This window comes from Cinclus cinclus, chromosome 33, assembly GCF_963662255.1.
Source record: "Cinclus cinclus chromosome 33, bCinCin1.1, whole genome shotgun sequence".
Lineage (NCBI taxonomy): Eukaryota > Metazoa > Chordata > Aves > Passeriformes > Cinclidae > Cinclus > Cinclus cinclus.
The window spans coordinates 1,739,837-1,754,651 of NC_085078.1; the positions used below are offsets into that span (position 1 = coordinate 1,739,837).

At 57.7% G+C, this 14,815-nt stretch overlaps 1 protein-coding gene across 1 annotated transcript; it reads left to right on the top strand.

Annotated features, from left to right (window-relative positions):
• The first annotated feature begins 2,275 nt into the window (after positions 1 to 2,275).
• LOC134055582 (serine/threonine-protein kinase pim-1-like) lies at positions 2,276 to 6,421 on the top strand. Its single transcript, XM_062511986.1, is given in 8 exon segments — positions 2,276 to 2,565; positions 2,650 to 2,992; positions 3,109 to 3,159; positions 3,333 to 3,699; positions 4,343 to 4,522; positions 4,783 to 4,880; positions 5,898 to 6,031; positions 6,367 to 6,421. Coding segments are annotated over 8 exon segments (1,518 nt in total).
• Positions 6,422 to 14,815: the final 8,394 nt, after the last annotated feature.

Sequence of the window (14,815 nt, forward strand, 5' to 3'; positions counted from 1 at the left end):
GAGATGAATTCCCAGAAGTGGCTGTAACGGCCATCTATGGGGTTGGGAGCATTTTGGAGTCTGGGGATGCTTTTGGGGTGAGCCAAATGGGTGCTGCGGGGGCACTTAGAGATCCTGGGAGGTCTGGGGGACACATACGTGACATGTGGTGGGTGGACACTGGGGTTCTGTGAAGCCCAGGGCATGACGGGCGTTGTTGTCCCAGCTCCAACGGGGCTCAACTGGGCCGTGGGGCATGACGGGAGCCACAGGCAAAAACAGAAAAGATGGCGCCAGCACCAGGCACCGCCCCCAAAGTGCCAAGACCCAGCACTGATTGGTTGTGTGCAGTGATGGGCGGGAGTCTTGGCAAATGGGAGGCACCAGAGGCAGGAGCCCACTCCATCCCCAGTACAGCCCCGTACAAACCCAGTGCCCCTCCAGGTCATCCCAGTACACCCCAGTCCCACCCAATACACCTGGCTTAGTTCCCAGTCCATTCCAGTTCCTCCCCGTATTATCCACAGTAGGCGTCAGTGTCCCCCAGCCATCCCCACAGTGCGCCCTGTGTCCCTAGTTTGTCCCAGTACTTCCAAGTATCAATCCCAGTATGTCCCAGTAGTTTTCGGTGCAACCCCACAGTCCATCCCAGTCCACCCAGATTCCCCCTCAGCATTCCCCATGTTTCCACGTTGACCCACTCCTCCCCAGTATCACTCCCAGTATGTCCCAGCGTTTCCCACAGTGCTCCCAGTGTTCCCCAGTATGTCCCAGTTCTCCCAAATGTTTCCAAGGAAACCTGAACTTCTCACGGTTGCCGTGGCACACAAACCCAGCCGTGGGATCAGTGCAGTGTCCATGGCCCTGTACAGCCCCTGGCAGTGGCCCAGTGCAGGATGCGATGATGATCCACCCGCAGAGCTGGCCCAGGGCAGGCTCTGCAGTGCTTTTGGTGGCACCTTGGGCAGGCACACTCCTGAGGACTATGTCTGTTTGCAGTGGCGAAAATTAGGAGTTTTAGATTGTTTAAAAAAATTAAAAAGGGAAAACATCTCTTTGCCTGAGCGCAGCCAGTTCTCCAAGCAAAGCAGGTTCCAGATGAGGGAGGACAGACGGGATGGGGCTGGGCAAAGTGGAGCAAGGTTGTCCACACTGGGTCAGACCTCAAGGCACAGCTTCTCTGAGCAGGCCAGACCTGCCGAGGAGAGACCCTGGATCAATATCAACCACACAATGCTCTAATCACCTCTGCTCTAAAATCAGCAGTAATAAAATCCACCCTTTAAAACTCCAATGGATATTTCTCCATAACTGCAGCAGAAAACCTTCCTCATGGACTGCACCAGACCAGAGGGAAATCAAGGCAGAGCCGTGGTTTGTCAGGACTTGCTTGATCCCAGTGAGCCCCGTGGTGCATTTGGTGCTGAGTCCTTGAACCTCAGGGCCTAGGAGGAGATTGCACAAACCCTTCGAGGAGTCCAATTCAGAAGAACCTTTCAGCTGCTGCCCATGCCTGTGCCTTGGGCTGGCCCAGACTCCTTCTGGGGGATGTGTTGCATCTCAGCCCTGCTCTGGGAGAGAAATTCCTTCTCCTTGTTTCCAGTCTGGGCCTCCACAGCTGCCCTTGGTATTAATTGTTTCTTTCTCTGGATATTCTCTGTCAAAAGAGCCATCATCTCTGAAACTGCCCATCAATCCCTCCCAGGGCTCTCCTCTGCTGTCCTCAGTCTCCAGCCCACTGAGCACAGAACTCCTTTCTCCACTCCTTTGACCACTATCAAATGGTCATGTGCTTGAGGCCATGGGCACCTGGACAAGAAGGACAGTTCTTTTCCATAGAAAGGAACGTAGGGAGCCCCAGTGTTTCAAAGGCAGGGAAGAGTCGGCCCTCAGGAAGCCAAGGTAACCTACATAGTCCTGGCAGCTTTTGTCTGGGAGCTATCCTTGTATATATCCAGAATTTCAGAGGCAGTATCCCAATCTTGGCCGTCAAGGACTGTGCTTGAACGATGTTTTATTCTCCATGGAAAGAAAAGGCTCAGGGGCTGCCCCCGGGGTGCGCGGGGCTTGGCACAGGGCTGAGAAGGCAACGGAAAAACGGAAAAACGGCCATGGGGACAAACGGCCCCAGGGCTTCAGTTGCAGTTGCAGCAGCAGCAGCAGCAGCGAATCAAGCGACTTTGTCGACCCTCTGGATCTCCTCTCCCTCTCCCGCAGTCCCACAGCCTCTCTCAGTCTCCGTTTCCCGGTGTCTCCCTCCTCTCCCAGTCTCCCTCTCCCCGTTCCGAGCCGGCTCATGCCCCCAGCTCGCCCTCGGCCCCGGGCGGGGCTTCCCCGTCCCCGTCCCCGTCCCCGGCCGTCCTGCCGCGGTCTCTCCTCCGCCCGGCTCTGGCTGTACTGACAGTGGCGCTGCTGGGCGGGGATCAGTGCCTGGTGCGGCATCGCCTCCCTTTGGCTCCGCCTGCCCCGGCCCCGCCTGCCCCGGCCCCGTCCCCGCCTGCCCCTGCCCCGGCCCCGGCCCCGGCCCCGGCCCCGGCCCCGGCCCCGGCCCCGGCCCCGGCCGCAACGTGGGCTCCGACCTCGGCCTCAACGCGGGGTCCGGCCCCGACCCCGGGCCCGGCCGCAGCCCCAGCCCCAACGTGGATCCCGGTCCCGGTCCCGGTCCCGGCGCCGGCTGCTCCCGGAGCCCGCAGAGCGCACACAGGGCGCGGCCGCTCCCGCCGCCTCCGTTGGGGCTTCCCCGGCCCGAGCTCCGCCGCTCGGCAGCGCGGCCGCTGGCCCCGAGCCGCCGCTGTCGCGTTCCAAAGAGCGAACGCCAGGGGCTGCCCGGCCCGGGACGGCTGAGGGGCGCTCGGGGCCCGTGTCTGGCCCCGGGCCGAGCGCTGACAGCCGCGTCTCGCCGGCAGGGAAGGTGGAGCACGGCATTAAGGAGCGCTACCAGCTCGGTTCGCTGCTGGGGCGCGGCGGCTTCGGCAGCGTCTGGGCGGCGACGCGGCTCTCGGACGGCGCCCCGGTGAGTGGAGGGGCCGGCGGCGGGCGGAGGAGGAGGAGGCTGAGGAGGGGTCGGGGAAGGATGGGGCTCGGCAGGGCGGGCGGCGAGCTAAGCCCTCTGCTCCCCTTGGCTTGCAGGTGGCCATCAAAAGGGTGCCACGGAACCGCGTCCGACACTGGGGTGAGCTGGTGAGTGAGCGGGGGTCAGCGGGAGAAGCCGGGGCGTGCGGGGTGGGCATGAGCCGAGGCCCAGCAGGGTGGACAGCGCGTGTGGGGCCAGCAGAGCATCCCGGGCTGGGTGAGGGCTTCCCGAGCCCTGGCACGGCATCAGCCCCGCTGACGGCATCGTGGTCCTCCTGCAGCCCGACGGCACCAGCGCACCAATGGAGATCGTGCTCCTGGACAAGGTGTCCACTGGCTTCCCTGGTGTTGTCCAGCTGCTGGAGTGGCTTGAGCTCCCCAGCGACATCCTGATGGTGCTGGAGCGCCCGGAGCGGTGTCAGGACCTCCGTCATTTCATTCGGGCACGGGGGTTCCTGTCCGAGGAGGTGGCGCGGCAGCTGTTCCGCCAGGTGCTGGAGGCCGTGCAGCACTGCACCAGCTGCGGAGTCCTGCACAGGGATGTCAAACCGGAGAACATCCTCGTTGACCTGGCCAGCGGGCAGGCAAAACTGATTGATTTTGGCTGTGGCACCTACCTGCAGGACACAGCCTACACTCACTTTGCAGGTGAGCCCACACAGCGCCGTCTTCCCGCTCCCAGCATCTCCTGGCCCAACAGCTCAGGGCCCAGCCTGGCTGTGGGAGCGCGGACTCTCCTTTTTGCTGCCAGTCATGGCACTGAGTCTTCAGCTGAGTTGCTTTCCACTGGGGGGGGCTGGGGGGACAGCTTCCAGCCCTGCTGGCAGCCTTTGCCAGCCGCTGTGCCCAGGACTGGGGCTGGGGCAGCCAGCCTGACAAAAACACCCATGGGTGGGGGTAGTAGGGGAGCAGGGGAGGGGCAGAACCTGCGCACCCGCTGTTTTGGTGTGCAGGTGAGAAAGGGCTTGCACTACTGTGCTCACCTTGTTTGCCTTGGCCTCATAATTGTTTTTTGGGGCAATGCAGGCAGGGAGGATGGAGACATGGATTTCCCCACCACTGAGTGGGTTTTTCCTTGTCATGCTCAGGCCTTGCTAGGGCTTCTGCTGCCCTCTTGCAGCACCAGTGGCTCCTTTTCCAAGCCCAAGTTTGTACACAAGTCCCAGGTGCTGGCCAGAGGCAAGGGGTCACACCATGTGCCATTGGTGCAGCCCTAGCATGGCCAAGGATTCTGGGGCCAGGCTCTGGGAGCAGCAGCATTCCCCTGATGAACTCCATCTCTGTCCCATAGGAACACGGTCCTACAGCCCCCCGGAATGGACCCGCTTTGGCTGGTACTATGGCAAGCCAGCTACCATCTGGTCCCTGGGCATCCTGCTGCACCAGATGGTCTGTGGGAAGCACCCTTTCAGGAGGGGCCGGAACATCAGCTGGAACCATCAGCTCTCACTGCCACAACGGCTCTCTCAAGGTGAATCCTCATCTCTGGGCACGGGGGGAATGGGAGGCAGTGCTGGGAGACAGCAGTGGGCTCGTGAGCATCCCGCTCTGGCAGCTGCTGAGCACGTGGCACAGGTCCTGCTCTCCTGCTCTCCTCCAAAACAAAGAACTGATGGGAGGCTTTAGGCCCAGCTCTGAGCACACGCAGCATGGCTTGGGCATGGGAATAATGGGGCAAAGCAGACTGCAGCCTCCTCCAAGTGACCGGTGGTTTCTGCTTTCTCTCTCCAGACTGCCAAGATCTGATCAAAAGGTGTTTATCCATGCTCGACATAGAAAGGCCCTCATTAGAAGACCTGCTTTGTGACCCTTGGATGCAGCAAATTCACCTGACGTAGAAGAAGGGAGAGAGCCACAGGCGCACTTTGATGCAGGGCTCTGGTAAGTTCCAGCTCCACACAGGCCTTGGCAATCAGAAGCAAAGAAGCCCAGACTGTTTTGTCCTGCCTGTGCCACTGCACCCAGGTCATCAGATGGGAACACCCAGCCCTTGGGCTGGAGCTGAGCTGCTCTCTGCCCAGCACTGGTGGCCACCATCTGAGCTGGTTTGGCTTGTCCTGGTTCACTGACAGCTGGGGCCCTGGGCAGAACACTGAGAGCCTGGTCTCCCCCCCAGGGAAGGAGAAGGAGCCCCTGGAGAAGCTGTAGCAGGTGGGGCTGCTGCTGCTGGGGACAGCGAGGATGACATCAAGGATGACAACCTCTTCCTCCACCTGGCCACTGGCAAGCTGAAGATGACAGACTTGGATTCTGGCACCTTCTTCAAAGCCAGGCTCCACACAGCAAATTTACAGATGAGTCCAGACCCAGGGGGATGCTCCCAGATTTGGGCATTGCACAGCCTGCCCAGGAAACAAAGGTTCCCCCTTTGCTGGGGAGGATAAAATTGATTCTTCTGTCGTCTGCCAAGCTGCCTTTTGGCAGGACTGGGGGATGGGCTGGGGTGGGTACGAAATGGGAGTTGGCTCCTGGCCCTGCCAACAGCCCCCAGCACCCACCGTGCCCCAGCTGGGGCTGGGGCAGCCAGCTTGACACAAACAAAGCCCCGTGGTGGGAGCAGAGGTGGGGCTCCAGAATTGTGCTTGGCTGCTTTGCTTTGCAGGCAAGGAAGGGCTTGGGCTGCTCCACTGCCCTTGCTTGCTTTGGGATCACCATAACTTTTGCGGCAGCGCAGGGGGAAAGGGAGAAAGCACGGGCTTCTCTCAGCCATGGGTGGCTTTTTCCCTGGCATGTAGGGTTGGGCCTTCCTCAAGCCCTTGATAGAGATAAGATTTTTTACCATTTCTCTTTTCCCCCCCTTTGCACTGTAACCTATTTTCATTATTTTGTTGTTTGTTTCTCTAAAGGAAGTGTTCCAGGTGGGGTCCAGTGTGGATCAGGAGGTGCTTGGGACCAGCTGCGGTGTGGACGGGCCGTGCGCTTGGAGAAGGCTGAGGACATCGTTTGGGACCAGCTTTTCTGCCAGCAGCGATGGCATGAGGTGAGTCCCCGTCTTCTTTGCATGGTGGGATAAGAGCTTTTGGGAAATGGCAGCAAACACCGGAGCATCCTGCTGTGGCAGCTGCTGAGGAGGAGGATGTGCCATGGCTGGCTGCAGGCTGGGCACATGTCCTGCCCTCCTGCTCTGCTGCCCAATGAGGGGCAGCAATGATGGGCAGCTTTGGGCACTGCTCTGGGCATGGCCAGCGTGGCCTGGGCACCGTGGGAGCTGGGACAAGGGTGAGCCTTCAGGAGCCTTCAGCTGACGGGCAATTTCTGGTTTCTCTCCTTGCAGCCGGGCCCTGTGGATGCTGAGGCTGCTCTGGGCTCTGCCAGGGCTCTGCTGCAGCTCAGCACCGGGCCCGAATCAGCCAAAGGAGAAATGGTGTGACCTGCAGCAGAGACTTGCTTGAGCATTTTGGCAACGCAGCTCAAGTTTGCAGAGTGTACACCTCCAAGGGAAAACAAAGTAAACCTGTTCAATACCTTCTGAAATGAAATCAATCTGGAACGACCCCAAATGACATTTTCAGCTTGCACAAGCTGTAGCTCAGCCCTCCTCTGAACAGTTCTCTCCCCCACCTGCCTTTTACTTCACAACTGCTCCCTCCTTTCCCCCACTGAGTTCCCAGCCCATCACAGTGTCCATCACGTTGTTGCCTTCCTTGATGCCCCTCACCACGAGGAACACTGATCCCCAGGCTTAGGATCTCATGCTGTCACTGGCTGAAGAGCAGCAATGTCTCAGAGGTCCAGTGAGATTTTAGTGTCATTCAGAGCTGCTCTCCAGCCCTCAGTTCTCCTCACTGCTGAGTTCCCACTCCCTTTTCCTCGTCCTTCCAGCAGGATGAACTCTGTGAATCCCCCTGAGCTTCCCCACTCTTCCCAGCCCACCCATGCACCTCAGTTAGGCTGAAGCTGAAGCTTCTTTGTCTCCTCTGGCACAGCAGTGCAGTCCCCTGTGCAGGGAGCCCCAGCCCCAGAGCACAGCACACAGCAGTGCTGGGCTGGACCAGCTCCCCTCCACCCCTGGCTTGGCTGTCTGTGGCAACTGAATGCTCCCTGTTTGGAGCTGTCATTGCAGGACGGCCCCAGGGCAGAGCCCAGCCGGGCTCCCACTGCATCCCCTGAAGCTTGGGGCAGACACTGGGCCCTGGGCTGAGGTTCGTGGGGAGCACCCAGAGCTGTGGCTTGCAGTCAGTGTTTGCAAGCCTTGTGTTCTCATCTCCTGCAGCCTGTGGGGAAAACAACCTGTGCTGCCAGGCCAGCACTGCCCCTCTGGGCAGGGACAAGGCTGAAGGGCTTTCCCATTTCAGAGCAGCCAGCATTGAGCCTTGGCAGGGCCTGGCAGGGCTGGAGCCAGGTTTGTCTCCCGTCCAGGACTCACTGCTCACCCACCCCCACTGTGCTCACTTACCCATGGACAGAAGGGTCTGTCTATGCCAGGGGCTCTGGGATGTCTCTGTACCCATGGACTGAAGGGTCTCTCTGTGCCAGGGTTTCCCTGATGTCTTTGTACCCACGGGTGTAGAATGAACACAGAGACTGAAAAGTGTCAGTCACGTTGCTTTCACACTCCTTCTTTTCTGTACAAGACACATCCATGTACTCCACCATGTATGGCTATATTAAAAGGGTTGGAAAGGATAGAGATTTCCCACCGAGCTCTAACTTTGGCATAACTCACCTTGGAAGCCAGTGGCCGGGGGATTTTTTTCACAACTCTGTGAGTAGGTGTCCAGGAGCTGAAGGGAGCAGCATTTAGAAGCAATTTCATGCCGGATTTCTATGCAGGAAGTGGAGTTGACAACCATCTGCATCTCTGCAGCTGTGCTGGGACTCTCTTCCCACCACCTCTGCTCACAGGCACTGCCCCTGCAGGGACAGAAAAGGGTGAGGAAGACCTGTCTTGGTCACACAGGGCAGAGCAGGACGCTTTATTGTACCTCAATGCACAGTGATCATGCCTCTTTACTGTCTGCTTAACACAAGCACAGTACCTGCTGATGTAGCAATACTGTGACTAAAGGCATCCCTCTATGGAAAATATTATCAAAAGATAAGAAAAGTAGAACACACCAAATAGAGTAACAAAAAAGACACTTGGCACAAAGCAGTCTGGGCAGTCTGTAATGAGTTCCATTCTTAAGTTTATACAGACAACAAATAGGCGCTTTATTAATAGTTTCTGGAAAGCACAGAGTTGTTATATTCCTCAGGGCATCCTCAAGCTCAGGCTGTAGAGAAGGGGGGGGACAGTTTTGGAGGCACCACCAAGTAGAGAACCGACAGTGCCAGACCCAGGGATGGGCACCAGGGTGGCACAGGTGACCTTTAGGTTTTGCAGGGCCCAGGCACAGAGCCAGGGCTGAGGTCACACTCTGAGGGCTGAGGCAGAGCCCCAGCCAGAAATCCCCCCCTGACCCAGCAGCTCTGCAGTGGTGGCCACCAGGCCAGCTTGCCAAGGGAGGCTTGTGGCCATGCCCTGCAGGGAGCTGCTGCTGCCAAGGTGCCTTTGGCGTCTCGGGCTCTCCCTGGCACAGGTCCCACCACGGCACTCTGCTCTCGTGCCCAAGCACAAAAAATTCTGTTTAAACAGAAATATGATTAAGAAAATGTTCTTCTTCCACATCCAGACCATGCTCCTGAGGAGCCTCCAACCTTTGCTCAGCCTGGCCACACACTCACCCACTGAAATTGCCCACAGCTGGGCTTCACTCCGTTTCCAAAACACCAAACATCTTGGGGGAGAGCTGAGAGGAATCATGTAAATGTGGGGGACCTCATCGTGGAGCTACCAGTCCCCAGCCTGACTTGCTTGGCTTTAGGATTGGTCTTTTTGTGTCACTGGGTGCAGGGAACGCACAGGGGCAGCAGAGGACAGCCAGACCCTTCCTTGTCCACTGGACATGTGAAAATCCTTATCCCCACTCCTGTCTCTGCAGGCACTGCTGACCTAGTCATCCACAGAGGCAGTCAGGCATTTCTGTCACACAACACCCACCAGCTTTTCAGCCATACAGGGCTGGGGACTAAAAGGACTTATTAGAGATGCACTGAGGGCTGCTGGGCTGGAGTGGGAGGCAGGAGAAAAGAAGAGGGTCCGTGAGAAGACCTACGGGGAGCAATGGGGTGCAGGAGCTGCTGTGCTCCTGCCCAGAAGCACTGGGGTCCTGGCCAAGAGGCACAGCTGGGGCAGGGGCTGCATTCTAGGTCATCCAGGGTGGTCCTGGGGTGACAGGGATCAGAAGGCAACAGGGGCCCTGGAGAAAAGGGTTCCCTGGGAAAATTCCATGGGGCAGGGGTGTTGTCTAGGGTATCAGTAGGGGTGCACTGGGCTGTGCTAGGACAGACTGGGATTGCCTGGAGTATGGTGACCATGTGCAGATAGGGTCTGAAGCCGGCAGAATTCATGATGCCCACAAGCAGGGTTTTCAAGATCTCAGCATTCTCTTAATCTGTCTCCAGAAGCACCAGGAGACCTTGCAGGTCCCTGGGATGTCCCTAGTGCCAGCAAGGGACGAGAGGACCAAAACTGCCCCGCAATTCCTAGAGAGGATGCCCTCCAATCCCCACACCCCACTCACCTCCCAGAGATCATTTTCCATCCCTTGCAGAAGTGCCTGGAAAGGGTAACAAAGGTTTGATGTGGACTGGGCCTTGTGGGACTGTGGGGAACACAGGTGCAGGGATCAGGGTGGAGGGGGAGACAATGGGATGGGAATTGAGGGCCTCCAAGGATGATCAAAGACACTGAAGTGGGGTGACCTGAAGAGCCCAAAGGACTGGGCTGAGGGTAGGGAAGGGGCCCTGTTGGATGCTGGGGAGAGGAAAGGAATTCCAAAGGAATTCCACTGTAGGGACACAGGATTGCAAGGAAGTGGCTTGATGGAGACAGAAAAAACAGCATGGATGAGGGGAAAACCAACAGGACTGGAAGATGGTTTGGGAGTAGGCAAGGAGTCCAGGAATGGCATCAGGAGAGCCCTGCGTGGCCAGGGAGAAAGGCAAAGCAGTGAGGGGGAAAAGGGAGGAAATGGAATTGGGAATGATCAGTGGGAGGGCATTAGAGCAATACAACAAAGAGGAAAACGTGGTGAGGAGATGTCTGAGAGGGCCAAAAGGATGGGATGGGAGGCTACAGGGCAAGATCATGATATCAGGCCTCACCTTGGCCTGTAGTGAGGGACACAACAGGATAGAGAAGAGCAGGGTCACACTGAGCACCGTCACCTTCATCTTCCTCTTGCACTTGGCAGCGCTCCCTGAGGCTGCACCAGGGCAGGAGCACCTTCATCCCTGCCGGGGCTCCTCCCTGCCCCCTCCCCAACAGCCCCCAGGCTAAAGCCTAGCTTGGTACTGACCCCAGCACTGGCTGGGAGCCCAGCACTGGCACAGACTCCATCCCACCTGCTGCACAGATCCAGCCCCTCCCCTGGCATCTCTCCAACTTCCTGCATGGGGCAATGGCCCTGCAAGGGCCTGAGTGCCTCTGGGGGCCAAAGGGTTGGGAATGGAGCCAATGGCAAGCGTATCCCTACTCCAACACAATCCATCCTTCAACAGTGCCCCAGAGCCAGGTCCCTGCATCTCCCAGTGCTCCTCCCCTCCTGGAGATTTCCCTGCAGGACACTCTAGAGCTGACCCCAGCCCCAAATATGGCATGTGGGAGGGGAGAACATGGGGTCATGGGCAATAGGATCAGCCACATAGCTGGGATCTTCAGGCAATGGGGAATGGTGATCACCTGCAGATAAGGCTGAGGCTTCAGGGATTGCTCAGTTGTAGCACTTCCCACGTCCACAGCATCCCATTTCCCAACCCTGCAGGCTCCAAACTGGTGCAGTCTCCAGCTCCAGAGCAGAGTCCAGAGGGGAATATCTCCCACCCTGCCCCTCACTCTGTCACACCTGCAGCCCCTTTGCCCTCTCAGAGCACCTGGTCCCTCTCTGCACAGCTGCCCCACACACCGAGTCCCAGGGACCCCATCCTCAACAGGGCTCCAACACCACCACTGGCCCAGGCTGGGAGCTGACCACCACTCCCCAAGGGCCCCGTCCCCACAGAGGGTCTCTGCAATGCCCTGGCCAGTGGAACACCAGGACAGTATAAATCCAGACACACACATACACGCGCACACACGGCTATAGGTTTGTCTGAAGGGTTTTGTTGATTATTCAAGAGAAATGTCGCTGGGCTCAAGAGAAAACAGGGGAGTCATTCAGGGATGATCATCTCCTGATGCCTCCGGAGCAGGCTGGACATGGATGTCACCAACTCTTGCAATCCTAAAGCACGGACACCAGAGGGTGACACAGGACACAACATGACAAGAGATGGACCCTGTCCTCACCCCTCTCCCTGGAAGCACTGCTGACCTACCCATGGAAAGCAAGAGCCAGGCGCTTCTGCCTCAAGGGACCCACCAGCTTTTCAGCACAGGGAGCTGGGGACAGAAACGACTTATTAGAGACACACTGGAGGCACTGGGCTGAACTGAGAAAAAAAGGGGAAAGTGAGGGGATCCTGGGGGAAGGGGCCTGTGGGAGCAATGGGGTGCAGGAGCTGCTGCTCTCCTGCTCAGAAGCAGTGGGGTCCTGGCCAAGAGGCACAGCTGGGGCAGGGGCTGCATGCTGGGTCATCCAGGGGATGCTGGGGTGACAGGGATGGGAAGGCAACGGGGAGTCCTGGTCAAGGGGGTTTCCTAGCAAAACTCAAAAGGTGCAGGGGTGTTGTCTGGGGTGTCAGTAGGGGTGCACCGGGCTGTGCTTCCAGCACAGGGATGACCTAGAGTACGGTGGCCATGCAAGGGGAGGGTCTGACACTGGCAGAACTCGTGGTACTCACCAGCGGCGTCTTCAGGATCACAACATTGTCTAAATCCATCTGCAGAGAGATCAGGAGACCTCACTTGTCACTGGGATGCCCTCGGTACCAGCAAGAGATGGGGGGACTAAACTGTCCCCCAGCTCCCTGAGGGGATGCCCTCCAATCCCACCCCCCACTCACCTCCTGGAGATCATTTTCAGTTCCTTGCAGGAGTGTCTGGGAAAGGAGGACAAACCATGGTTCTGGACTGGAACATGTGGGGCTGTGGGACAACAAGGGTGCAGGGACCAAAGGGGGGTTGCGTGGGGGGCAGGCAAAGGGATTGGAATTCAGGGCCTCCAAGGAGGTTGTGGTGAGGCAGCAGGGACCCAAAGGCACCGAGCTGGAGTGAACTGGGGAGGCCAAGGGACTGGGCTGGGGATATGGAAGGGGCCCTGTTTGGGATGCAGGGGAGAAGAAAGGAATTCCAGTGTAGGGACATGGGAGTGAAACAGAGGGGATTGGAGTGGGCAGAAGAAGTAGGACAGATGAGGAGAAGACGAGACTGGGACAGGGTTTGTGAGTGGCAGGTGAATTCACAAATGATGCCAGGAGACACCACTGCAGTGGCCAGAGAGAAAAGCAAAGGATTGAAGTGAAAAAAGGAAAGGAACTGGGAATGATCAGTGCGAGGCCATTCATAGACCCTGGGTGGGATAAAGAGGAGATCCCAGGGCGATTTTGCAAGAAACCAAAGATGGGAAGCTACAAAGGACAGCATGTGGGGACACCATGACATCGGGGCCTCACCTTGGCCTGTGTCAGGGGGCACAGCAGGATGGAGAAGAGCAGGGCCACACTGAGCACACACTGAGCCACCTTCATCTTCCTCTAGCACTGGCAGCACGGGTGGAGGATGCACCAAGTGAGGAGCACATTTATCCCTCACAGGACTCCTCCCTGTGCCCTCCCTGACAAGACCCAAGGCCAAAGCCTGGCTTGGCACAGCCCCCAGTCCTGGCAACAAGCCCAGCCCTGGCACAGAGTACATCCCACCTGCAATATGGATCCAGCCCCCTTTCCCAGCATCTCTCCAGCTTCCTGTATGGGGCAGCCGCCCCTGGAAGGGCCCAGGTACCTGGGGGAAGGGAGCTGGAGACAGGTGAATCCCCACTCCAACACCATCCATCTTCCACCAGACCCCCAGAGCGCTGGGGGATTGGGATCACCTGAAGATGAGGCTGAGGCTTGGAGAATTACACAGGTGTGGCACATCCCACATCCGTACCACCCCATTTTCCAGCGCTGCAGGTCCCAGCTGGTCCAGTCTCCAGCCCCAGAGCACATTCCAGAGGGGAATATCTCCTGTCCTGACCCTCAGCCTGTCACACTTGTGGCCACTGTGCCATCCCAGAGTACCTGGCTCCCACTCTGCACAGCTGCTCTACATGGGGCTTGCCAGGAACCCCATCCCCAACAAGGTTCTCACTCCAGCACTGTCCCTGTCTGGGACTTGCCCACAGGTCCCCAAGGCCCTTGTCCCCCCACAGTGTCTCTGCAATGCCCTGGCCCTGGGCCCAGCTCAGTGCTCACCCCGAGCAGGATGTGCCCATCCTGAGGGTTATCGGGGAGTGGGTGTTTGTCCCCAGGCAGCCACTGGGATCAAACTGGGCAAGCAGGTTTCAGCATTTTTAAACCAAAAGCATCATGGTCCCACTCTTCATTTTCCACTGGGAGCTTTGCTAACAGAGGCTTCTAGGAGATGTTTGAGCCCATTCCAGGCAGAGCCTCCTACTCCAGAAAGAACTGCGTTTCCTGGGCCATGGCCAGAGCAGATCCTGCTGCAGGAAAAGCCTCGAGCCAACCCCAACACAGGAAAGGGCTCGGGCACAAGAGCAGAGTGCCGGGGTGGGACCTGTGCCAGGGAGAGCCCGAGACACCAAAGGCACCTTGGCAGCAGCAGCTCCCTGCAGGGCATGGCCACAAGCCTCCCTTGGCAAGCTGGCCTGGTGGCCACACTGGAGAGCTGCTGGGTCGGGGGGGATTTCTGGCTGGGGATCTGCCTCAGCCCACAGAGTGTGACCTCAGCCCTGGCTCTGGCACAGCCCCTGTGCCTGGGCCCTGCAAAACCTAAAGGTCACCTGTGCCACCCTGGTGCCCATCCCTGGGTCTGGCACTGTCGGTTCTCTACTTGGTGGTGCCTCCAAAACTGCACCCCCCTTCTCTACAGCCTGAGCTTGAGGATGCCCTGAGAAATATAACAACTCTGTGCTTTCCAGAAACTATTAATAAAGTGCCTGTTTGTTGTCTGTATAAACTTAAGAATGGAACTCATTACAGACTGCCCAGACTGCTTTGTGCCATGTGTCTTTTTTGTTACTCTATTTGGTGTGTTCTACTATTCATTTCTTATCTTTTGATAATATTTTCCATAGAGGGATGCCTTTAGTCACAGTATTGCTACATCAGCAGGTACTGTGCTTGTGTTAAGCAGACAGTAAAGAGGCATGATCACTGTGCATTGAGGTACAATGAAGCGTCCTGCTCTGCCCTGTGTGACCAAGACAGGTCTTCCTCACCCTTTTCTGTCCCTGCAGGGGCAGTGCCTGTGAGCAGAGGTGGAGGGAAGAGAGTCCCAGCACAGCTGCAGAGATGCAGATGGTTGTCAACTCCACTTCCTGCATAGAAATCCGGCATGAAATTGCTTCTAAATGCTGCTCCCTTCAGCTCCTGGACACCTACTCACAGAGTTGTGAAAAAAATCCCCCGGCCACTGGCTTCCAAGGTGAGTTATGCCAAAGTTAGAGCTCGGTGGGAAATCTCTATCCTTTCCAACCCTTTTAATATAGCCATACATGGTGGAGTACATGGATGTGTCTTGTACAGAAAAGAAGGAGTGTGAAAGCAACGTGACTGACACTTTTCAGTCTCTGTGTTCATTCTACACCCGTGGGTACAAAGACATCATGGAAACCCT